Source organism: Trichoderma citrinoviride (genome assembly GCF_003025115.1).
Source record: "Trichoderma citrinoviride strain TUCIM 6016 unplaced genomic scaffold BBK36scaffold_16, whole genome shotgun sequence".
Classification (NCBI taxonomy): Eukaryota; Fungi; Ascomycota; class Sordariomycetes; order Hypocreales; family Hypocreaceae; genus Trichoderma; species Trichoderma citrinoviride.
Window position 1 is genome coordinate 183369 of NW_020194724.1, and position 21690 is coordinate 205058.

The 21690-nt window shown below is 56.6% G+C and overlaps 9 protein-coding genes across 9 annotated transcripts; 6 read left to right on the plus strand and 3 right to left on the minus strand.

The window, feature by feature from the left end:
- Nucleotides 1–370: 370 nt before the first annotated feature.
- BBK36DRAFT_1128877 (hypothetical protein) lies at nt 371–1882 on the plus strand (the record flags this gene model as incomplete). Its single annotated transcript, XM_024891676.1, has 1 exon — nt 371–1882. The coding sequence occupies one exon, from the start codon at nt 371–373 to the stop codon at nt 1880–1882; it is 1512 nt and encodes a 503-aa protein (XP_024745889.1).
- A 484-nt stretch (nt 1883–2366) lies between these two features.
- BBK36DRAFT_1128721 (hypothetical protein) lies at nt 2367–4397 on the minus strand (the record flags this gene model as incomplete). The annotated part of the gene is made up of 2 exons (XM_024891653.1): nt 2367–4146; nt 4216–4397. 2 exons carry the CDS (start codon nt 4395–4397, stop codon nt 2367–2369), a joined length of 1962 nt encoding a protein of 653 aa, XP_024745890.1.
- A 3085-nt stretch (nt 4398–7482) lies between these two features.
- Nucleotides 7483–8778, plus strand: BBK36DRAFT_1172335 (WD40 repeat-like protein; the record flags this gene model as incomplete). The annotated part of the gene is made up of 2 exons (XM_024895708.1): nt 7483–7818; nt 7918–8778. 2 exons carry the CDS (start codon nt 7483–7485, stop codon nt 8776–8778), a joined length of 1197 nt encoding a protein of 398 aa, XP_024745891.1.
- Nucleotides 8779–9675: 897 nt separating this feature from the next.
- On the plus strand, nt 9676–10321 carry BBK36DRAFT_1128699 (hypothetical protein; the record flags this gene model as incomplete). Its single annotated transcript, XM_024891649.1, has 4 exons — nt 9676–9729; nt 9916–10080; nt 10148–10210; nt 10268–10321. The coding sequence occupies 4 exons, from the start codon at nt 9676–9678 to the stop codon at nt 10319–10321; spliced, it is 336 nt and encodes a 111-aa protein (XP_024745892.1).
- Nucleotides 10322–11165: 844 nt separating this feature from the next.
- On the plus strand, nt 11166–13486 carry BBK36DRAFT_8152 (hypothetical protein; the record flags this gene model as incomplete). Its single annotated transcript, XM_024898560.1, has 4 exons — nt 11166–11177; nt 11243–11291; nt 11353–12092; nt 12149–13486. 4 exons carry the CDS (start codon nt 11166–11168, stop codon nt 13484–13486), a joined length of 2139 nt encoding a protein of 712 aa, XP_024745893.1.
- A 361-nt stretch (nt 13487–13847) lies between these two features.
- On the minus strand, nt 13848–15188 carry BBK36DRAFT_1128795 (hypothetical protein; the record flags this gene model as incomplete). Its single annotated transcript, XM_024891663.1, has 3 exons — nt 13848–14312; nt 14436–14741; nt 14826–15188. 3 exons carry the CDS (start codon nt 15186–15188, stop codon nt 13848–13850), a joined length of 1134 nt encoding a protein of 377 aa, XP_024745894.1.
- A 1503-nt stretch (nt 15189–16691) lies between these two features.
- BBK36DRAFT_1184447 (hypothetical protein) lies at nt 16692–17148 on the plus strand (the record flags this gene model as incomplete). Its single annotated transcript, XM_024896398.1, has 2 exons — nt 16692–17012; nt 17122–17148. 2 exons carry the CDS (start codon nt 16692–16694, stop codon nt 17146–17148), a joined length of 348 nt encoding a protein of 115 aa, XP_024745895.1.
- A 175-nt stretch (nt 17149–17323) lies between these two features.
- On the minus strand, nt 17324–18219 carry BBK36DRAFT_1136492 (DUF1640-domain-containing protein; the record flags this gene model as incomplete). Its single annotated transcript, XM_024892996.1, has 2 exons — nt 17819–18219; nt 17324–17754 (listed from the first exon to the last, which is right to left on the minus strand). Exons 1-2 carry the CDS (start codon nt 18175–18177, stop codon nt 17325–17327), a joined length of 789 nt encoding a protein of 262 aa, XP_024745896.1. The 5' UTR covers nt 18178–18219.
- Nucleotides 18220–19092: 873 nt separating this feature from the next.
- BBK36DRAFT_1128400 (hypothetical protein) lies at nt 19093–21298 on the plus strand (the record flags this gene model as incomplete). The annotated part of the gene is made up of 4 exons (XM_024891611.1): nt 19093–19979; nt 20123–20281; nt 20338–20630; nt 20697–21298. 4 exons carry the CDS (start codon nt 19093–19095, stop codon nt 21296–21298), a joined length of 1941 nt encoding a protein of 646 aa, XP_024745897.1.
- Nucleotides 21299–21690: the final 392 nt, after the last annotated feature.

The following is a 21690-nucleotide window of genomic DNA, read 5'->3' on the forward strand; positions in this document are numbered from 1 at the left end:
CACAAAGAATACCACGTCCTACCCAAACACAAACACCATAGCCAACCCACCTCTACCAAGCCCTCTACATACCGACGATGCTCCCTTTTACTCTCCCACGGCGCCATATGGCAAATCATATGCCTCGTGATCCTCACCACCAGCCTCTTCTTCTCAGCCTTGGTAAACTCACAAACCTCCTCTCTCTCTCTCTCACACAACTTTCAATCCATCATCTAACCAAGGTCCACAGTCCGCCTCAACACAACTCCGCTACGGCACAACCAAAACCCCCCCATCATCCGGCATCCTCACCCATGAAGCCCTCTCAGCCCTCAACCCTACCCCCCTAAAGTCCACCACCGGCAGCAACCGTCGTCTCCGGATCTTCATGCCCGCCGACTCGCCGCACCCTAACCTCTGCAAGAGCATCCTGTCCGCCGTCGCCCTGGGCTTCCCCCTCCCCACGCTGCTCAACTGGAGCGGCGAGTTCAACCGCCCAGAGTGGCACTTTGCAGGCAGCCACATCGCAAAGCTCGAGAGCCTGCTCGCCGTCATCGAAGAGATGCTCAGCCATGGTGACGACATTGACGGTGGCGCGGACGACGATGACCTGGCTGTTCTCGTGGACGCGTACGATATCTGGTTCCAGCTGCCTCCCTCGGTGCTCATACGACGATACCACCAGCTCAACGACGAAGCCAACGAACGCCTCCAGAAGCAATGGCAAGCAGCAGCATCTTCTTCTTCTTCTTCTTCTTCCTCCTCCAACTTTCCTCTCCCACCCCCCAAACAATCCATCATCGTCACCACCGCAAAAGACTGCCAGCCAGACAGCGAATCCGGCTCCTCCCCCCACTACGCCCACTGGCCCCCGTCCCCCATGCCGCAGGAGCTCTACGGCCCCGAAACAGACACCGTCCTCCCTTTGCTCTTCGACCCAGCCCGGAAGTATAGAAAGGTCCGCCCGAGATGCATCAACAGCGGCATGATCATGGGAACAATGTCCTCCCTCCGTCAAGTCCTCCGCCGGTGCAAGCAGAAGATTGCCGCCGTGGCGCTCAGTGGCAGACAGCTCTGGAGCGACCAGGCTCTCCTCGGGGAAGTCCTCGGCGAGCAGGAGATTTGGCGCGAATGGGTTACGCAGCAGCTCTCTTCTTCCTGGAACGGCAGCGCTTCGACGTATGATCTGACGGTTCTGAGTCCGGAAGTACGTGATATCGCTGCAAAGGCCCTCGCGGGCGAACAGTTCGAATTCGGCATCGGACTGGACTACAACTTCACCACTATTCCGGCAACCTGTTCCGCCGAAGAAGACGGCTACTTTGTCCAGCTTGACGATGCAAACGCCGTCCTCGCCGAATCCCTCAAAGCAGGGGTTCCCGATGGTCCACGCATAAATAGCATCCCCAAGGAACTCATAGATAACAAAGACATCACTGCAGCTGCCGACCCTCTTGCAAAAGTCTCCTGGGGACACATGCCGCTCTACACAGACTTCTTCTTCGGCGTCGTCCCCGTAGGCATCCACCACAACGCCTACATCGACGGCCTCAAACCGTGGCGGCTCAAGAACTGGTGGAGTCTCATGTGGTTCCATCCCCGCCTCCGGGATCTCGTTTCCGCGCATGTCCAGCCTTCCTCTGAAGATGACGGCGACGCAGAACCGAGACCACTCTTGAACATGTCGTCTCGTGGGGATGATGGTGGAGAACGTAATCTGGTGTACTGGCCGCCAGAGATGCAGCAGCGCGGGAAGAAGCAGGTAACCGTCTTTGAGCCAAGGAAAGATGATCGACCCGGGAGGCTGGTGCCGATCGATTGGGATGGGGTGTGCCAGAAGGGGAGTACGCCTTGGCATGAAGAGTTGTTTGGGGATGGAAAGGGGCCGTTGGAGGTGTGATGTTGGTTCAAGTTGTTTGCTGACTTGTAGGTGAGCAAAGGGAGATTGGACTGCCGCTCATGTTGGCACTGGAGTGAAGTTAGACGATACCCTCTTATAAGTACTTGGAAGATCCGAACTTTAAGTCCGATTGCTGTTGACCTCATGTTGACAAATCATCCGAGCGCATGGGGGGAAAGAAAAGCAACTTTTTAACGCTATCTATCAAGAACCGAATTGGTTACCATCACCAACGGCCACCGAGGTTCCAGTAAACCCTCGTCAGACAATGATCGTGTATTCTTCATGCAAATGGTGCCACCGATCAGCTCGTCAACTCCCGTCATAAGGACATCTTTCAACAGAACGCATCAGACAGGTATATCTAACATAGCGGGAAATAAAAGAACACCATCAACGCATATAGTACCAAGATCCATGGGACACATCCAAGAAATCCAGCACAAGGCAGTCTTTAAACCACCCCGATGCTTGGCTTGCCACATTATAGATACGCTGAAGCCTCTTCATTCACCCTCACAATTTCACAGAGGCTTCGCATAAATAGCACGTCCCCATCCTCCATCTCCATCTCTACCACTTTCTCATCCGTGGTGTTGCTTTCAGCCATGAGCCTCGCAGTTGCAATCAAACGCCGGATACACCGTAAAAGCTCTGTCTGGATGTTCCTGAGCGCCATGTCCTGGCTGGTGGAGGTAGAGCCCGTGCTCGTCGTCATGACGTCTTCCTTACCCCAGTGCGAAGAGCTGAATCTCCTCGCTGATCGGATTGATGCTGCCGAGGTCATGGGGGGTCCTTCATTGAGGCCCAGAAGCGAGGCCGCCTTCTTCGGGATGTCCTCATGCAGTGATCCCGCAGGTGACTCGGAGCGCCCATTGTGTTGAGAGGTCGGGTACCGCGCGACAAGAGCGGAGACGTAATTATACGCGACAATGTGAGAATAGAGCGCATCGCAGATGTAGTCGGAACAGTTCCCGAATACGTTCTTGACCGATGCCCACGGCTTGATGGACTCCAGGGACGTCACGCTGGGTGACTGCAGCAAGCTTGCAGTGGGAGTGTGCACATCACGAGTCCGTTGACCCGGCTGTGGTGGTCCCCGCTTGACTACCCTTCGCCATAATGACTGCTTCGACATCGGGGCATGGCTTCGCGGGCCCGGGAGAAGGGCAAGGTCGACTACTGGGTTCCTAGCCTTTCTAGAGTACGTTCGAATTGTCTCGATAGTCAGGCTAGAAGAGAGCAGCATGGTCTCTGGGAAACATGCCGTAGTGACCCTCAGCGTTTCCATCACATCAGGCGGCAGAGGCACGACTCGAGCCAGCTCATCGCTCTGGAAGGGCAGAGAAAACAGCTGCGCGCTCCCGTTGAGCCACATTTGCACGCTGGGAAGCGGCGACGGAGGGGGCGAGGGGCGGATGTAGACACTGTCAAGTCTAGGTGCGTACTTTGCGTCAATCGAAGACATGAACTGATTGTATTCTGCTCTGGCATCTTCGTCACTCAGCCGCGCAGCCTCATGGCTGTTGGCCGTCCTCATGCTGGACCTGTTGCTTGCACGCCGAGAGAGGGCACTGTCGGGCAGATAGTGCAGGCTCTGCGAGTGCGGCGCGGAGGGAGTGTACTGAGACATGGGCATGCAGATGCTCTCGGGGCTGTCGGGATACTGCATCTGAGAGTTGGAATGCCTGGTGCACTGCGTTGAGCTTGGCCGCCGCACCTGCGTCGCCGAGTGGCTCAAGTGTTGTCCCAGTGGTGACGCGAGAGTGGCGGCCGCAGCGGCCGAATGCGATTTCCGATGCAGAAGCTTATGCACGTTCCCGCTGGATGGCTGAGAGTCAATGCCGACCTCGAACTCGGGCGGCGTGGGCGGCCTTGGTGAGAGATGGAGCGTGGCGCCATATATGCTGGCATCCTCATCCTCGACGTCTGAGTCGGTTTCGATCCAGCTGCTGCCGCCGCGAGAGCTCTCTGAAGGCAACAAGAGCGAAAGCTTTGACAGTGGAAGCAGGCTCCTTCTTGTCGGATCCGACGAAGCTGCTTTCAGGTCCATGGACGGGCGGTGTCGTGTCATAAAGGAGGGCGGCGCCGCGTCATAGACAGACGACGCATCGGTTTCGGTTGCAGAGCACGAATCAGATGCCACATGGACAGAGGTTGCGTCTTCCTGCTGATCAAGGAATGACACCATTGAGTTTCGCTCCTGGATGGCTCCCAGGGTCTGGACGCGCGCGTATGCTGACGGATACGGCGACAGGCATGAGCTTCGATAAGAACTCATCGTACTTGTTGGTCTGTCCATGCAGTCGTCGAACGGCGACGTGCAGGAGGACGTGACGGGTGAGCCGGCCGTCATCCTTCGGGCCTCAAAAACGATCTTGGAGAACTCGAGGTCTTGAGCCAGCAGCTCAGGGAAATAGCCATCAACTCGCTGATCAACAGCTTTCCCAGGCATCGGACTCGAGAGGCTCGAAGAGGGAGACGTCGACAATGTAAGTGGCAGCAAGCCCTTCATGCTGGTGACTGACCTTCGTGTGGTGGCCCTGGCCAGGGCCCTGCTGGTCGGTGCGTCCTTGGGTATGTTGGCAGGTCCTTCTAGAAACCCGGTTGGCGAGGTCGCGAGTTGTAAGCTAGCCGCCATCTAGGTCACCTCTGTCACAATTCTGCCTTGATGAGATCAGATTTATAACATGGAAAGAAAGGGCCGTCAGGGCTATTCCTATCAGGATCCTCGGGCCACCGAGGATAAGAGGGCTGGGCTGCTGTTATACAGGCGACTGGTGGGAGAAGGCGAGACAGGAACAGAGTCAAACCCAAGGGAGAGGGGCCGCGTTGGTGATGTGCCAGTGATGTTGCCTGCGGAGGTTTCAAGAATATGGAAGGACGGGGAAGTGAAAAAGAGCACGTTGGTGATGGATTTAGGAGAAGAAGAGCAACTGCTCGAGATGGATTTGTGTCCAACTGCTTCGACAAGACGATGCAGTTGAGCGGCTGAAACCTGGCACCGGCTGAGGAGCCGATCTAGCACATGCATAATACATACGAGACCGAGATACCATCTCGGTCTCAACTAGAACGGTGGCGGCGCTGTAGGGAGCTCCCCCATTGAGAGGGACAGACTCAGAGACAGCCATGGAGACTTTTTGAGAAGGGTGGCCGCATCCTTGCAAGTGGTACAGCCAAAGCGAGCAAAGACCACGTCCAGGGGTTGGCCGGGCCACAAGATAGATGCAGCTCTCGTTTAGTGCAAGGGCAATGCTAGCCTTGTGATTTATTGACTGCGAGAGGGCGGAGGGGCGGACGACATGTCGACAGGAAAAAGTAAAAACAAGAGTGTCTCCAAGCCTCGGCCTCTCAAGGTGGACGCTGAGGCCGCCTCCTGGCCGTGGTCCCTCCGACAGGCGAAACGGCTTCGTCCCAGCAGTCAGCACAGAGCAGGACTTGTGCTGGATTGTTTGCGAGTGGTCGGCCTCAGACCTCTTTCAATTTCCTTGAAAGTGGCGTGAAACAATCTGTCCGTGAGGGAAGGCCGGGTATGGCGTTGGCAAGCGTGACTGCCATGGTCGCGAAGTGCTGACCCGTCTTGACTCTTCCGTGATGGCCTTGTCCTCTCCTCCATAGTTTTCTGCAAGGGATTCTGTGCGAGCTCCTGGCTCCTGCAGCTAGTAATTACTAGCCATTTCTCTCGACAGTGGCTAGGGAACTCTTGGCCAAACAGTGCCGCGAGGAGAAATGCCGGCCCTCCTCGATGCGGACCAATGATGCAAGCCATGTCGTACCAAGATGGTGATCTCAAATTTCGGCTCACACAATGGATCCGTTCAAAGCGCGACAGTCATTTCCCGGAAGCCAGGACGCCACTATCCTCGGAGAGCTAGAATAAGACAGTCTTGTGTTACTGCAGCCCGGCGGCTACAAGAGTGATCCCAGGAACAAGGACAGCTTAGACCTGTCGTTCGACCAGCAGTGGTCCTTGCGAGAAGCTGTCTATTCTCTCTCCATTCTGTTCTCTTTGAGGCGCCAGAGAGTGGCCTGACTTGCGGAGCTTCCGAGGCACCAAATAGCTCTGATTTGAGTCCTATCATCTTTGTCTTTGCGACTACCTCGTGCACGGCCAGTAGAGGGCAGTGAAAAGCCATGGTGGCGGGGGCACACCTCCGAAGCCCAGAGCGAAGAGGCAGCTCTTCTGGCCGCTGCGGGCCAATACAACGGGATTCAATATCGTATCGTGTGAGGGGCGGAGGAAAAGGCCAACGCCCCTTGCGCATGTTGTTGGCCGCGAGCCGCAAAAGACCGACGAAAAAAAAGCAATTCAAGCCCCGAGTCCAGACTTTGGGACAACAGGGACCGCATTGTAACCCGTGCCAGAGGACAATAGATGCCCATTGACACCGTGGATGGCAATTGGCCCATCAGTTCAATCGCGCGCAACGGTCTCCGTTCATGGCCCTCGTCCAAGCATACAAGTACTACTTGTATGCAACCACTTGATCGGACATGCTGCTCATCCAGGCATCGTGAGCTCCGGAGCTGCAGTCGCTGTTGGGGGTTCGTCGGCTCAAGGCATCCACAACCACATGGCGTCGGCGTCGCTCTGGCCAAGGAGCTGAGCTTGTCCAAACCCCGCAGATCAAGCTGCAGCGAGATGAGATGCCGCAGCAGACGAAGGGAGTGCGGATGGCTCAAGGGCGAGGCTGTTGTCCAGGCAGAACGGAGGCTCTTGATGCAAGGGCTGTAGAGTGCTGAGCTGGCATCAGGTTGAGAGCAGCGTTATGCAGGGGCGCGAAGTCGAGCAGCTGCTAGAGGGCCTTGGGCCGTCACCTGGACGGGTCGGCGAGACATTGCATCTGACAGCCACCGCAGCAAATGACAGAGCATGGGCGAAGCCCGAGAGGAGGTTCAGGTTGAGAAAGGCGACATGACATTGAAAGCAGGGAGGGCCAGGAAAAGGCAAGGACAAGCGATAGTTGATCAGATACGTCACCTGCATGTCCACTACTAGATCGGGGCGCCGTCGGCCCTGGAGCAGCCCTGGAGCAGCACTGGCGCCCGCTAATAAGAGCGCTAACGGGGCGGCGTCAGGGTGCTGGAGTGGGCTCTGCCAGGCCGTGCTGGGCGCTGGAAAGGCCTGGAGCTGCCGCTGTGAGTGGCCGGGCCAGGCGCTAGACCGCTGAGGCCTCAATCCCGCAACCCCATGAGCGGGTCGCCATGCACTCCATCGGACCCGACGTCAAATTTCTTTCCTTTTTTTTCTTCCTCTCTGCAACGGCTAGTTTTTCAACCTGTGCACACACTGCGATATCAGATATCATACGACTGCCCACAGCACCAAGCGGAGAGTTATTGAGCACATGTCACTTTAGTGCGACAGTCGTCTAAGTTTATTCTAGCGAGAAAAGCCATTGGCAGTAGCATCCATTGATCTGCTTGGCGAAGCCCGGGCCGTTGCTTCGACTGTCTCAACCAGCAGCCTCCTCGCCAGATCCCGGCGTCACTTGATATCAAAGCCGAGAGCTTCGACACTACGGAGGCACGTTTGAGGAGGCCAGCCTGCTGAAACACCGCTGCTCAGCGTCCAGCCACGCTCAGCCATGGCCGCCATGCTGTCTGAGGAGCTCTTCTCCTCGGTGTGCGGCCCGCCGATAGCTGCCAACACGGCCATTTCAAAGGACGTTGGCATCTACGCGCATACCCTAACGCCCACGTGGGCTGTCAAGTCGACATTCAAGAAGAGCTCCGCACCAGTTCATTGCTTGGCTGTCAGTGATAGTCACGTCTATGCTGCCCAGGATCAGAAGGCTCATGTCCACGTATATTCTCGAGCTCGAGGAAACCAAGAGGCTCTCGTGCCTTTCCAGGAGAGAATCCGATGTATTGCCCTTGCCGGTGACGTTCTTGTGCTTGGAACAGCCGAAGGGCGGCTCATTCTTTGGGAGGTATGGCTCTCTCTCCCTCGTCTACTAGCTTCTTCAACCAAGACCCCCTGGTCGGAACCTCTTATAGAAGGATATCATGAATGCTGACAGCTTGCCTAGACATGTACGGGACGGCAAATCACAACTCCTCCTTGCCATGTGCAGGCCGTGAGCTGCCTTGCCGTGTCTCCCCATCATGTGCTGTCTGCCTCTGATGACTCCAACATCAACGTCTGGTCCTTGCCACGCCTCCTTGAGCCTGGGCAGGATATCGGCTATGAGCCAGACAGGACACTTTCAAACCACCGGGGTGCCATTACAGATCTCGTCCTGGGTCCAGGCTCCAATCCCGAGACAAACCTGTGTGTATCGGCTAGCAAAGACAAGACCTGCATCTTGTGGAACTACCAGACAGGTCAGGTTCTGCGAACATTGCTGTTCCCTACGGCCCCTCTCTGCATTTCCTTAGACCCTTGTGCCCGAGCCCTCTTTGTCTCTTCTGAAGATAGAAGTCTCTATCTCGTTGAGTTCTACGGCGACAAGCCCCTGCTAGGCTCCCGCAGTGCCGAGCTGGCATCCATCGTTATGCAAATCAACTCTCCCCTGGGGGTGGTCGATGAGGACGCGGGACCCGCCTCTTGCATGGCAGTCAGCCATGATGGTACCTCCATTGTCACAGGGCACGTCAAGGGGAAGATTCTGAAATGGAATCTAGTTGACAACAGCCATCCCACGGAACTGGCCAATCTCAATGCGTCCGTCACCAACCTAGTTTTTGCCCCCCTGTTCCCGGAGAAGAAGAACACCCAGGCGGCCACGGTGGTGAAGCCGAATCAGTCTCAACGACAATATACCCTGACAACTCAGCTGCAGGGTGATTCAGACCATGACACGAGGTTTAACCAGATGCTCAATACCAACGGTTTCTCTGACGAAACCATTGCACAAGCTTTGGCATCATTTGCGGCGTCAAGTTCATGACCTGCGGCTGAAAAAGGAGTGGGTGAAAGGAACCATGGGAAAATTATAGGGCTCGCCTTGAAGACATTGTCAATGTTACTCAAGGGAGACAACTAAGCTGTTTCTGGCTCCCCTCTTCTTCGGTTCAAGAGCGAGCTGTCTTGTTTCAACCGGAGACGGGAGTTACACCGGAGTTTGGCCCTGGTGAGGGTTGCATTTGCTTGCATCGTTACTTCTGATACCAAAAAGGAGGTTGAAGCATGGGGTTGTAAGAGCTTTTGGCGATCAATTTGAGGAAGGAAGTCGGTTTGGAAACAGGATATTGTCCGGCATCTTCTTGTCCCGATATCACACACATGCACAAGCCTCTATAAACATCACATTTTGCAGTACACACAAATCTTACGTCCTTTAAAGAAGAACATCAATAATGTGGAGGTCGTCTCGGACTTTTCCTATCACCATCAGCGGCAGAGAGACAAATTCATCAATATCCTGATTCAATTGCCTGCGGGATTACATGCGCACAAGTCAGCGTGAAACGTACGTGTACTACAGCCATGCAGGGCCAGGACTAGCAGGCAGCAGTAGTGAAGCCTCCCCGAAGGACGTGTCCAACCCCAGACCCCTAAAACAAGACGGGCCGTAGCCTCAATATACCGAAATGCCGCCCTTCGGCAGCTCGGAGACAAGCCTCGAGCCAGTCCGGCTTACAGCGAAAAAGCTCACAGAAGGTGGATGCGATGCTGCCGGGCAAAGCTCGGATGAGGAAGCTTTTTCGGAGCAGGATTTCTCCGGTCCGACTAACACCGAACCCGCATTCTGTAGGATTCCCGGCCTCCGTCATTATCAATGATGGGAATTTGAACGCCCAGACCTCAGCAGCGGCACAACTTGCGCCAGATTCACCAGCACACAATGTCTTTGGTCGGCACATTACGGGGCGACTTGCCGCAGCAGACGCGATCACTGGTGAGTTTGATCTGTCCCTATGCGCAGGGAGAACGACTCTATCTTGTATTTCGTCAGAGCTGCGCATTTGCCGTGGTGGGGAAGGCCGTGAAAAAGAGCAACAGTTGCTTCTTCTTGCAGTCGCGGAAGAAACGAACGTTCCGAGGCTCTCGATACATGTGAGACTAACTCTACGGATCTCTCTAGTATCGACAGCTTCTGCGCCAGAGCAAAGAGTTCAGCTCCTACAATTTCCGCGAGTATGCGAAGCGACGGACCCGAGATGCCTTTCGAGAGAATGCTGCGGTAGAGGATCCGCGCAAGATTCAGGAGCTGATCCAGAAGGGGCTGAAGGAACTGCAAATGATGAAGGTATGCAAGGACAAGGAAGGATCATTGTTGCTCCTCCTGCGGACGAGATACTGACGGCCCATGGCAGCGACAAACAGTCATCGGACAGTTCTACAAGCTGGATCGGTTAGTGGTGGAGGGGGGACAGTCGGTACGTTGACGCCATCTCTACCCCGAGCTGCCATGCATGCTGACGCGCTTGGTTCAGGGCAAGGAAACGGGTAAATCAGGAGAGATTGTACGGCAAAAGGAGCCAGGGTAAGTCTACACCAATATCCCTACTGCTTGTTGAGACGGGTGCTGACCGATTGTTGTTCAGTTACGACTGAGTTTGAATTGAGGCACGCGGAAACGACAATGATAAACATGGAGGGACATATGGCTGTACAGTAGGATGGCAACGGGGGGCTTGTACATGATACACATACCACGGGAGCATCGAAAGATTGACTGCTTTTCGGCTCGGGGCTTGGGAGTATTGCGGCATCGTTTTGGCACACAAATTTAGACTACATAACAATCTCAACACCGATTGCGACGAAGCTCGCCAGGGTCCAAGATGAACGCTCCTGAACGGCGCTGTGACCTGAAGCTGCCTTTGATAGTCGTTGATGGCTTGATCAGCCGTGCGGGACGTGAACTGAGGGCATCACAGTGTGGTAGCTGCACCTCAGCCACTTCAAGCACAGAGTAATCTTGCAGTGCATAGCTTCAAAGGCTTCATTGCAGCTTTCTCATAGTACATGAATGCAAAAAAAATAACCAATTAATGCAGTCGAAGCGCAACGCAATCCTGCATGTCTTCTCTGCAAAGGCAATGCATGCACCTGCACATGTATGCCCGCTTATGTCATCGCCGCATCCACCGCTCCAATTGGCCGAGACGCCACAGTCACCATCGTTTCCGCTCCGAAGCGCCTGGAGCGTGTTCGCAATCCGTCGATTTTCATCACCAACACGGTCACTCCCGGCCGTTGAAGCATCGATATCACGGCCATCGCCGCGTTTGCCCTGCGTCGCCGTCGTTGAGCATCTGCCGCAGTGTCGATTCCCGTGCTGCGCCGTAACGGACAGAGGCTGCGGCTGCACCAGTTCCCCCAGGCGCAATGGCTCCAGGCGTACGCCCTCTTCCCGTGTTCCAGATAGATCGCGACAATCGCCATTCGCTGACAGTTTGCTGTAGACGAGACGCGCCAACCGCAGCGGCTACGTCGAGCACGACGATTTCGAAGGTTCGCCGCCATTGCGCTCCCCGTTAACACGCGACAGCAGCTGATTGACGCAAATCCGCAGGCCTCCCCGTCCGACAATGGCGCCACGAATGGGTCAATGTCGCGCCCCCCGTCCAGCAGGAGCAGCAGCAGCAGAACGACATCTGGGCCATTGAGCTCCTCCACGGCATGCCCAAGGATGCCGCCCTGCTGCCGCCGCACACCCAGGAGCTCCTGCGCGCTGCGAGGTCCGGCCGCCTGTACAAACGACCGCATCCGGTCGAGGACGACGACGGCGATGGCGAGACGGTCCTGGACAAGCCGGAGAAGAAGGAGGACGACACGAGCTCGCAGGGTTACCAGATAAGGATCTGGAAGCAGCTTCCTAAGAATGTCGAGGCTCCAGCCATCTCGCACCTTGCTAAGCGCAGGAAGAACACCGTCACCGTCGCCAGCCGAACTGTCGAGGAGAAGGTAACTGGCCCGACGGTGACGAGGGCTACGGTCCGGCGGATGGACGCTGCCGGCAACCCGTACACAGAAGAAGTCACCCTGTCAGAGGGCCAGCGTGTAGACGGCGAAGTCATTGCGACCCGAGTGGAGGCCGTCACGGCGGCTCAGCCAGACGCATTCGCAGCAGCGCCGCCGTCGGCTGTGAGAAGGAGGCCGCCGCCGCCCAAGCGGAAAGCCAAGGCAGGGCCTGGAAGAGGCAAGAAGAAGATTAAGCAGCCCGTGTTGGCAGACAAGCCAATTGCCGGAACAGCACCCGCCGCAGGGGCTGGAGCCCCAACTGCAGTCAAGACGGAGGTCAAGGACGTGGTCGTAAGTGGTTCGACAACACTGTCATGCAATATGGAAGCTAACCGATGTGCGCATAGACTCCCGTGCCCAGCGAGCTTGAACCTCGGAATCAGGACAGTGAGATGGGCGAGGCTGACGGTGATGACGACGAAGAAGAGGAGGAAGACGGCGACGACGGCGATGAAGGCGAGGAGGGAGATGAAGGCGATGAGACCGTCGATGTCGAAGTGCCAGATGAATCCATGCTCGACGCTACAAAGGACCAGGACGAGGACATGGTGGATGCATCGCACATAATCGACAACCCTGACGTCGAAATGAAGGATGAGCAACCCGCGCCCAGGGAGCCGTCGCCTCCCAAGCCGCCGACTATTTCCGCACCGGAAGTGCCAGCAGTGCCGTCGAAGAGCCCGTCTCTTCTGCCGCTCAAGCATGAAGACACCCCGCCCAGGAATCCCGTCATTGTGCCCTCGCCGTCCGAGCCATCGGTTCACGCCGAATCCGCGATCGATACCGCTGTGCCTGTGCTGGACACGCCAGCCGACGACACAGCGGACTCCGTCATTGCCGAGCCGCCTTCGACAATCGTCGGTGAGGCCCCTCAGGAGGCCATTGAGCGCGACCTTCCTCAGGCTGCGGAGCTGCCTCCCCCGGAGCAGGTGGGCAACATCTCCAGCCCAAAGGACGAGGACGGAGCCTCCCGAGTCTCTGAGGAGACGCCCAAGGGTCAAGCGACGAGCCAGCCAGAGACCATTGCAAAGCCGGTCCTGTTGCATCAGCTGTCTGCGATGACCGAAGACACCATCAAGCCGGAAGACTCAGTCTCAGTAACGGCGCCTCTGCCAGAGTCAGAGGCGCCTTCAGAGGTTGGAAACGTCTCCGTAGATGGTGCAAAGGAAGAGGCTGCCCCAGCTGACACTGTGGCAGTTTCCGCCGCCGCACCTGAAACTGATGATCCAGAGGTATCTCTCGATAATGACGTGACCGAGGAGAAGGAGTCAGATCTGTTGGGCGGCTTGATGGGAGAGCTGGACCGGCAGGCGGCTGCGTCACAGCTATTGGAGCAAGTCATCAAGGGGGATACCGCACCGGCTACCGAGGTGAAGGCTGAGGAGAGTTCTGTCGAACCGACACTGCCTGAGGCTGCCGAGCCGGAAGCTGACGCCGCACCGCCCGTCGTCGCAGCGGCCGGCGAGCCCATTGCGGAGCCGGAGCCTCCGACAGAGCCTCAGACAGAGCTCGAAGAAACAGAACCAGAACCGGAGCCAGAGTCGACGCAAGAACCGGAGGCCGAACCCGAGGCGGCACCTGTACAAGCACCAGAGGAGCAGGCCGCAGCGGAAGCAACGTCACCAGTGAAAACAGAGCCCGCCGCCGCGGAAGAGGAGAAGGGGGACCAGCCTGCCAACGTGTAGATCGCCTTGGCGGCTCAGCGTTGGACTCGACGGCTTTGTGCGAATACTGAGTGGGAGTACATTTGTATACAACGGCGTTTTTCCGTTTGGGTGTTTCTAGTTGCTTTTGTCCATGGTATTGACATACGAGGTAGTTTTCGACGAGAATACCTACTTGGTGGCCTTGGGTTGTCAGTTACGATACTTGCGTGCTCAAATCGTTTCCTCCCCTTCAGTCGCAGTGAGGTTCCGTGCCGCGTTTGTTATGTGAGCGTGTGTGAGTAAGGATAATCGATACAGGTCCACATGAATCGTGTACATCTATAAAGCCAACACGCCCATGCCAACTCCAGAAGAACAAACAAAAAAGAAGCAAGCCCTCTCAATTCCCAACCGGCACAACCTGAACCGGTACAACCCCACCCCCAACATCGCCCACGACTGCCATCCCCGGCTCCAGCGGCCTGACCCTCCACCCTCCTCCTCCTCCTCCTCCCCCTCCTCCTCCGACCCTCCTCAGCCTGCCGACCCTCCGGCCGTGCATCCGCAGGCTCGTCGCGTGCGCGTTGCTCAGCCCCAGCAGGCCCGCGCTGACGAGCAGCAGCGCCATGAGCACGACGGCGCCCGCCTGCGAGAGGTTGCCGCTGAGCGAGGCCACCATGTAGACGATGAGCTTGGACATGGCCTCGAGGTAGCCCTCGAGCGTCGTCTTGGCGCGCAGCCAGGCCTCGGTCGTGACGGCGCGGAGGTCCGCGTCCTGGCCCTTGAGGATGACGCGCCGGTTGTCGCCCCAGTCGATTGTGTACTCGGTCATCTGCGAGTCCTCCCTCTTGAAGGCTATGGGAAACTTGTTGTTCACCGACGGCGGGCTATCCCCCCCTGACGCCCCTGACGAAGAAGAAGAGGAAGGCGGCGGCGACGCATCCCCAGAATCCCCGGGAGGAGGAGGAGGAGGCAGCTTTGGCGGCACGGATCCCGGCTTCGAACGCGCCTTGATGGCCCAGATGTTGGCAAGCCGGGACGCCATGAGCGCGAGAAGGAAGCCCAGCCCCCACCAATCCTGCAGCAGCACCATCAAGACGATCGCCCCGACGGTGAGGAGCGGGCTCAGGAGATACAGCACGTGGCTGACCCAATCCATCTCCAGCACCTCCCTCACCTTTCCCCTCTTCCTCCTGTCCCCCTCCTCTACCAATTTCGCCCTCCTCAAGTCCCTCAGCCAGCGCCTCTGCCTGCGTCTCCTCCCCGACCCAACATCTCCCTCAGCACCATCACCCTCATCATCACCATCATCACGCTGCCCCAACAACAACAGCGACAACGAAGACACAAACGCAAACGCATCATCGTCCTCGCCAACATACAGCGTCACAACCCCGTACCTGCCCTCCCGCTCCCACAACCGCCTCAGATACTTGACCATGCCGACATTGCTGACCACGAGCCGCGTCTTCTTCCCGTCGAGCGTCGAGAGGACGAGTTTGGAGGCTCCGCCACCGGCCCCGTTGTACTCGGGCGTCAGCAGGTCGGCCGCCTGCTGGTAGTGCAGCCCGGGGGCGAGCACGAAGGCGTCGAGCCAGGAGGAGCCGCCGGCGATGGCGGTGCGCTGGGCGATGGTGTTGAGGTCGGCGAGGGCGAGGAGGCCGCCTGCCGAGAGGGAGAGGTTGGGGATCGGGGTGGAGGACCAGGATTTTATGAAGGGGTCGTTGAAGGACGTTTCCATGGTTTGCTGGCGAGAAGGGGGGGGCGGTGATGTTCGAGCAGCTTAGAGGTTAGGGGATCGTCATATTGTATGGGTAAGATGTAGCTAGGAGAGATACATATATGTGCGCCTTGAAGCCATCGCCCCGTTGTTCGGAGATAGATGACAAGCATATTCTTGAAAGCGCCCGTTAAGACATCACCATACTCACACTTATACGACAGCAAAAAGAGCTCACCTGGCCAAGAATCCTTCGCGCTCAGCATATTACCATGGATTACACACGGCGATCACGCTCTCCTCAAGACCACATTGTTGATTCCTTCATCTCCGTCATTGCTATTCATTCCACATTGTTTTCTGTGACATCGGGCGGATCGACGTGGTCCAAAAACCGTCAGCTGATGGAATTCTCCATCAGAAAAGAAGAGGAAGAAACCGAAGGTTTTAAGGGAGGGGGGTGGAAAGGCTTCACGTTGAATTTGGGCGTCCCGCGTGGTTGATGGATCTTGTGACGTGAATTTCTGGCACGGGTTCAACATCGTTCAAGTCAGCTTGAGCTCGATGATACCCTACATGTATGTACATACAACGTCGACACCCAGGGACATGGAAAAGCATAACAATAGACTCAAGTGAAATGCTCCAAACGGTTCGTTTCTCTTTCGTTACAAGTGTCCAAATGTAAGGGTCGTAATTTTTTTTTTACCTGTTCCTGTTCCTTTGTTTGGTTTCTTGTGCTGCGATTCTCATCGTTGCTGAAGCCTCCCAGTCTATACTTCGGAGTAAGCCGAAATACAGCATCATGTGCACCATGTGTCTTTGCTCGTATCCCTCCGTTACAGCAAGAGGAAATTGAAACAAATACTCTAGAGTAGTTTAGACACAACAATAAATGAAAGAGGAACAGAATCAGAACCAAAGATCCTTGACTGCATAAACAAAGCATCCCTCCCACACCGCTGTCAATGACGTTAATCTACAGCCAAATCTTGAAGGCGGAATCTGCTTCTATTCCGACGGATCATTCGAGCAAAGACACTGAAACTCTATAACTCTTAATGCCATCCGATCTAACAAACAGCATCAGTAGAGATAAAAGACTTTTCATCAAATATACATGGCTGAGCTCATCTCAACACTCCGTCGGGTATCGTCTCAAGAACTCATGAGCCATCTTATAAGCCACTACAACACCTTACCCAGACAAACACATACCCAGGACAAGCGCCAAAAGTCCAACTCTCATCCAACAACATGGCAAGGCACCAAACCATAAACCGTAACTCAAACTGATTCGAGCTCAATATTTATCCAGGCGTCCCCATCCTCCTCCTTTTGATGCCGCCGCCACCAGAAGCGGGATTCCGTCACCCTTTTGTCATACACAACCGAACCAACACAAGCCATCAAAATCCATATAAATCAGGCTCAAACGGCCATCTATAACACAAAACCCCCGTCTCCTCATCCCCCCATCACGAACCGAACCTCCAAATACCTCCCCCTCTACCTGCACCATTCATGACCTCCATCAACCAAGCACTAGCAAACGAATCAAGCTCAGACACATCTCAAGAACCCACCATGCAAAGAGCCGCCGCAGCCTCCTCCTCGGCCGCCTCCCACGGCGGCGACCACCTCCTGCAGGGCGGCCACGCCATCCTCAAGGACGACCCCGAACCCATGGCCCAGGACGTCACCTCCAACACCAGGAACGTCTCGGAAGCCGCTTCGCAGCAGCACCAGCAGCCGCACGGCTACGGAGGCACCAAGGCGTCCGACTTGGAGCAGGCTGGTGGCGGCGTGGGCGAGGGTGCCAGGAAGCGGGATACGCAGAGCCATGTAGGTTGACCGGATGGTTGCATGTCATTTTGCTGACGGTTCTCGAGTGACGTTTTCGGTACGTGAACGAGGCCTTGATAGTTCGTTTCGTCGACTCGAAAAGCTATAGCCTGGGCGAATCATGGGAGAAACATAACAAGAGCTCAAGAGATGGGCTACTGAGCTCTAAGAATGTAACTGTAAATGAAAAGCTCCAAGTAGAACCATCTCATCGAGATCAATGCACAACTACTGGTCTCTACATACATACAAAAGCACATACTACGCCATCTACCAAGTAAACATTGATCTTCTCAAATCCCCGTACACGCCTCACATGAGCAATCTCCAGGCACCAAGCAGCAGCGCCGCGAAACCCGTGCACACGCCCATCAGCCACTGCAGCGTCTGGAACTTGACCTGCTCCAGCTTCTCCCGCAGCGCCGCCACCTCCTGCTCAATCTTGGTCTCCGTCTCCTTGATCTTGAGCTCCTGCGTCACGGCCTCCTCGCGGATGCGGCCCTTTTCCAGGTTGAGGTCCAGCCGCACGCTGGCCTGGGTGCGGCCGATCTCGTCGCGCAGCCGGCTGCTCAGCTTGGCAATGTCGTTGGTCAGGCGCTCGTGCGCGATGCGCGTCGTGTTGGACTCGGTGCTGTCGGCCGCCGTCAGCTCGGAGCGCAGCTTGGCGAAGTCGACCTTTTGCGTGTACGTCGTCCGGGCGGCGTCTTCGCGGAGGACCATGGTTCGCGTCAGGTTCTGGATGCTGCAAGATGGCCGACATTAGCACGCCTGCGATGAGCATTCAAGTTGGTGTAACATGGACAAACCTCTCCTGGATGACGTCGTTGAGGACCTTCATCATGGCGACAGACTGCTCCTCCGTAAAGCCCTCACCCTCGAGCTGCTTGACAAACTTGAGCGTGTCAAAGTGATGCTCGCGATGCCGCTGGCCGGTGGCGTGGAAACCCCGCCTCAGCGCCGGCATCTGGCCATCGCGACGTCTCGCGTCCGAGAAGGCGGCGTTGAAGGCGGGGATTGCGCTCCGAATGCTGGGCCGGGCTTGATGATATGCGGCAAAGGGTCGGGCAGCGGCGGGTCGGGATGCTGAGAGCGGCGCAGTCCAGCTGAGCCGGGGAAGGAGGAATCGGGGCAGCGTCTCGACTGCGACGAGGCCTGTGGCGGCCATTGCGAGGCTGGTGATGGTGTCGGACGAGGCTGAGGGAGACGACGTTGCAGTTGTGGTCGTGGTGTTGAAGACAAGGGGTGCATAAGGTAGATATGGAGTAGTATCTTGATACGATCTGGCGCTCAATGGCTAGCTTCGGATAAGGGACCTATGTATGTACACCATGTGCCGGCAGTCGGCGGCGAAAACAATTTGCCGAAGTGCAGCTGCCGGGCCTCAAGACTGCTGGCTTCCATCACGACTGAATAGAGGGATGCTTAAACTGACGGAATTTCTTTCAGTACATTGGCCCCTTTGCTCTTCACTGGAGACGGCTCTTTGTTTAGCGTCTTGAGGCTGATAGCCATCTATCCAGGGCCGATGCTTGGCTTCATCCAGTGGTCACATCTTGTCCGGACCCGCCTCACACCAACCGCAACACCAGGGTTCGCGAGTGCCACGGAGCACAGCCTCACGCTTCCAAACAGCTGCACAGTCGACCGGCACTGATACGTCTCAATTGAACTGCGAATAGCTGATTGATAAAATCAACGTGTCCTCGAACACGTCGTCGATCAATGCCGTGGTTGCGCTCGGCATTGGACGACCGTCTCTCGGACTTCGGAATGTCGGATATCACAGCGACCCCGGCCAGCGCGACGCAGGAATGCTGATTCAGCGACCGTTTGTCCAGGCAGTCCGGACTTTTCGACGGCCTTGCCTGCTCCCTCCATTGCCTACTCTCCACTACCTTACGATTAGCACCAGCACCGCCAACCTCTACGGATTAAGGAGTCGCCCCAATCCCGGCTGCGCGTCTCCGTCGATGCTTCCCATCACCACCGCCAGCTCAGCGTCGGTCGGGTTTCGTCTCGTCCAGCAACTTGGGTAGAAGCGCTCTCTCGTTGGGCTTTGCTTTGGGCCTTCGGCGAGACAATGGCCCCGGCGCCGCCTCCGCCAGACGCGGCCTCTGTGGGCGGCATCCCGGCCGGATATGGCCGCTCGTGCACCAACTGCTCGCGCGCAAAGTGCCGCTGCATCCTCCGGCCAGAGGGCGGCAAATGCGACCGCTGCCATCGCCTGGGAAAGGACTGCCAGCAGATGGTGACGTCCCGCAAGCGCGTGGCCAAGCGGACCACGGCGTCCAGGACCGCGCAGCTGGAGGAGAAGCTCGACGACCTCGTGTCCATCCTGAGGGCGACGCAGCAGCAGCAGCACCAGCATTCGCATCAGCACCAGCATCACCAGCAACAGCAACAGCAACTCCCGCAGCAGCAGCAACAGCAACCTCAGCACCAGCATCAACACCCGCTTCCGCACCAGCCGCACCAGCCTCCTCTTCCCCACCATGTCAGCCATCTCCAGCAGCCGCATCAGTCGCCGTCGATGACCGGCGTATCGGCCTGCGAATCAACAGCGTCGTCAAACTGCCAGCCGTACGTGAGCCGACTGGACTCGCTCGCCGACGCAGCAACCACATCCCAGCCGCGCGCCTCGAGCATCCTCGGACAGACGGCCCCTCGTCCGCTGGACAGCGATCGACTCCCCGAGCCGACTCCCAGCGAGGCTGAAGTCTACCTCGCCAAGTTCCGACAATGGCTCGAGTTCTTCCCTTTCATGCATCTGGGCCCCGACGTCACGGCCGAGGCCTTACACAGAGAGCATTACTTTCTCTGGCAATGCATCATGAGCGTCACGAGCATGTCCATGCCACAGCAGGCCGCCATGCGGGATCGGGTGCGGCAGGATATTGCGCAGCGAATGATTGTCAACCACGATAGAACGTTGGAGATGGCCCAAGGCTTGATCCTCCTGATTGCTTGGTAAGAACTCAATACATGTTAACGCCGTCCTTCTTAGTAATTTACATACATACTGACCAATATCATCTGTATAGGGCGACAATGAGTGCCGGCCCCGGCTCCAAGCCGAAACCGTTTCTCACACTATATACGCACATGTGCAGCTGCATCATCTACGAGCTGAACCTCACAAAATTCCCCAACGAGGAGCACTTTGGGACTGTGTGTTTCAAGGCCTGGGGAGGTCGGAGTATCCCCCTGGCTAAAGAGCGTACGATGGAAGAGCGAAGGCTGGTGCTTGGTTTTTGGTATATAACATCAGTGTAAGTGAGACCTGTACCGCCAGACTTGTTCTTCTGCCTAACCTTTTCTGCGACAGATGTTCGGCGTTTCTCGCCAAGATGGAGTCACTGCCGTGGACGCAGCACATGCAAGAATCATTGGAAATCCTGGAGAGCGAAAAGGAGTACCCGTCAGACGAGACGTTGGTAGCAATTGTCAAGACGCAGCTGGTTGGGGAGGAGGCGCGGAAACTGTTGATGGCCGACTTCGTAGGCCGCGATTTCGGCAGAACTGACCCCGACAAGGCTCCTACCTGGGTCTACAAGAGGAGTCTGCTTCTTCAGCTGCAAAGGGTTCGGGATACACTGCCGCCAGCTGCAGCATCCAAGGGTGAGTCGACAAAGATCCGAGCCTGCTCGAAGCCGCGTGAAAAGGCGCTAAACATCTGGTGACCAGCCGTGATACAAATGCACCTCTTCAGCACCGAAGCCCAAGTCCAGTCCGTCGGCCTCTTTGGCGGAGCAAGAATCCCGGACGGCCCGCGCATCGACGCCATGTACGCCGGCCTGGTCGCTGCCCGGGCCTGGTACGACGTGCTGTTTGCCGTTCCGCTCGCCGAGTTCATCGGCATGCCGTTTTCTTTCTACGTGGAGCTGGCCCAGATCCACGCTCTGCTGTACCGGGTGACGACCCTCGATGACCCTGCGTTTGACAAGGAGATTGTCCGTAGCACGGCGGATCTGGGCAACTACCTGGACAGGACGATTGACCTGTTCACCAAGGCCGAGGCGCTCTACCCGCTGCGGGGAGGGCCCGAGGACGTGTCCATCTTTGGAAAGTGCACAAAGGTGCTTCGCAACGTGCGCTCCAACTGGGAGCCGGCCATTGTGCAGCAGCCCATGGGAGGACTGCCGACGCCGAACAGCCAAGTTGTCCCGGGCGCGGCGCCGCAGCCCACGTTGCTGGTGGATCATTCCATGCTGCCTGACCAGGACCTGGCGACCGGGTTTGGTGACATTGACTGGATGACGCAAGTGTTTGGTCCCTGGGAGCTTTGAGCTGTCTCACAGAACTAGAGGGACGTCTTCAATATTGCCTCTTGGCATGTATGAATGGTATGGGAAAAGTTCAACGGTATCTCTCGATATCTGACTGGAGAAGGGGCGAAGAGACATATACGCCACCTAGATGGTTTTTTTTTTCCCCCTTTTGGGTTCATGGGGATTGCCTGGGCTTTATATGAGAGGGGTTCGTTATAGCGGCGCTCGAGATGGATGCTTGACCTGGAATTTGACGCTTGACAGCTTAAAGCTGTGTATATAATGGTTCAGACGATGGATGCGTTATGGGAACTCGATATCTAGGTGGTAATACTTACTGAGGAAATCTCAACTGTGTAGACTACCTTCAATAGTATAATGTGCCTAAGAGTGGACCGCTGCATTTTGGG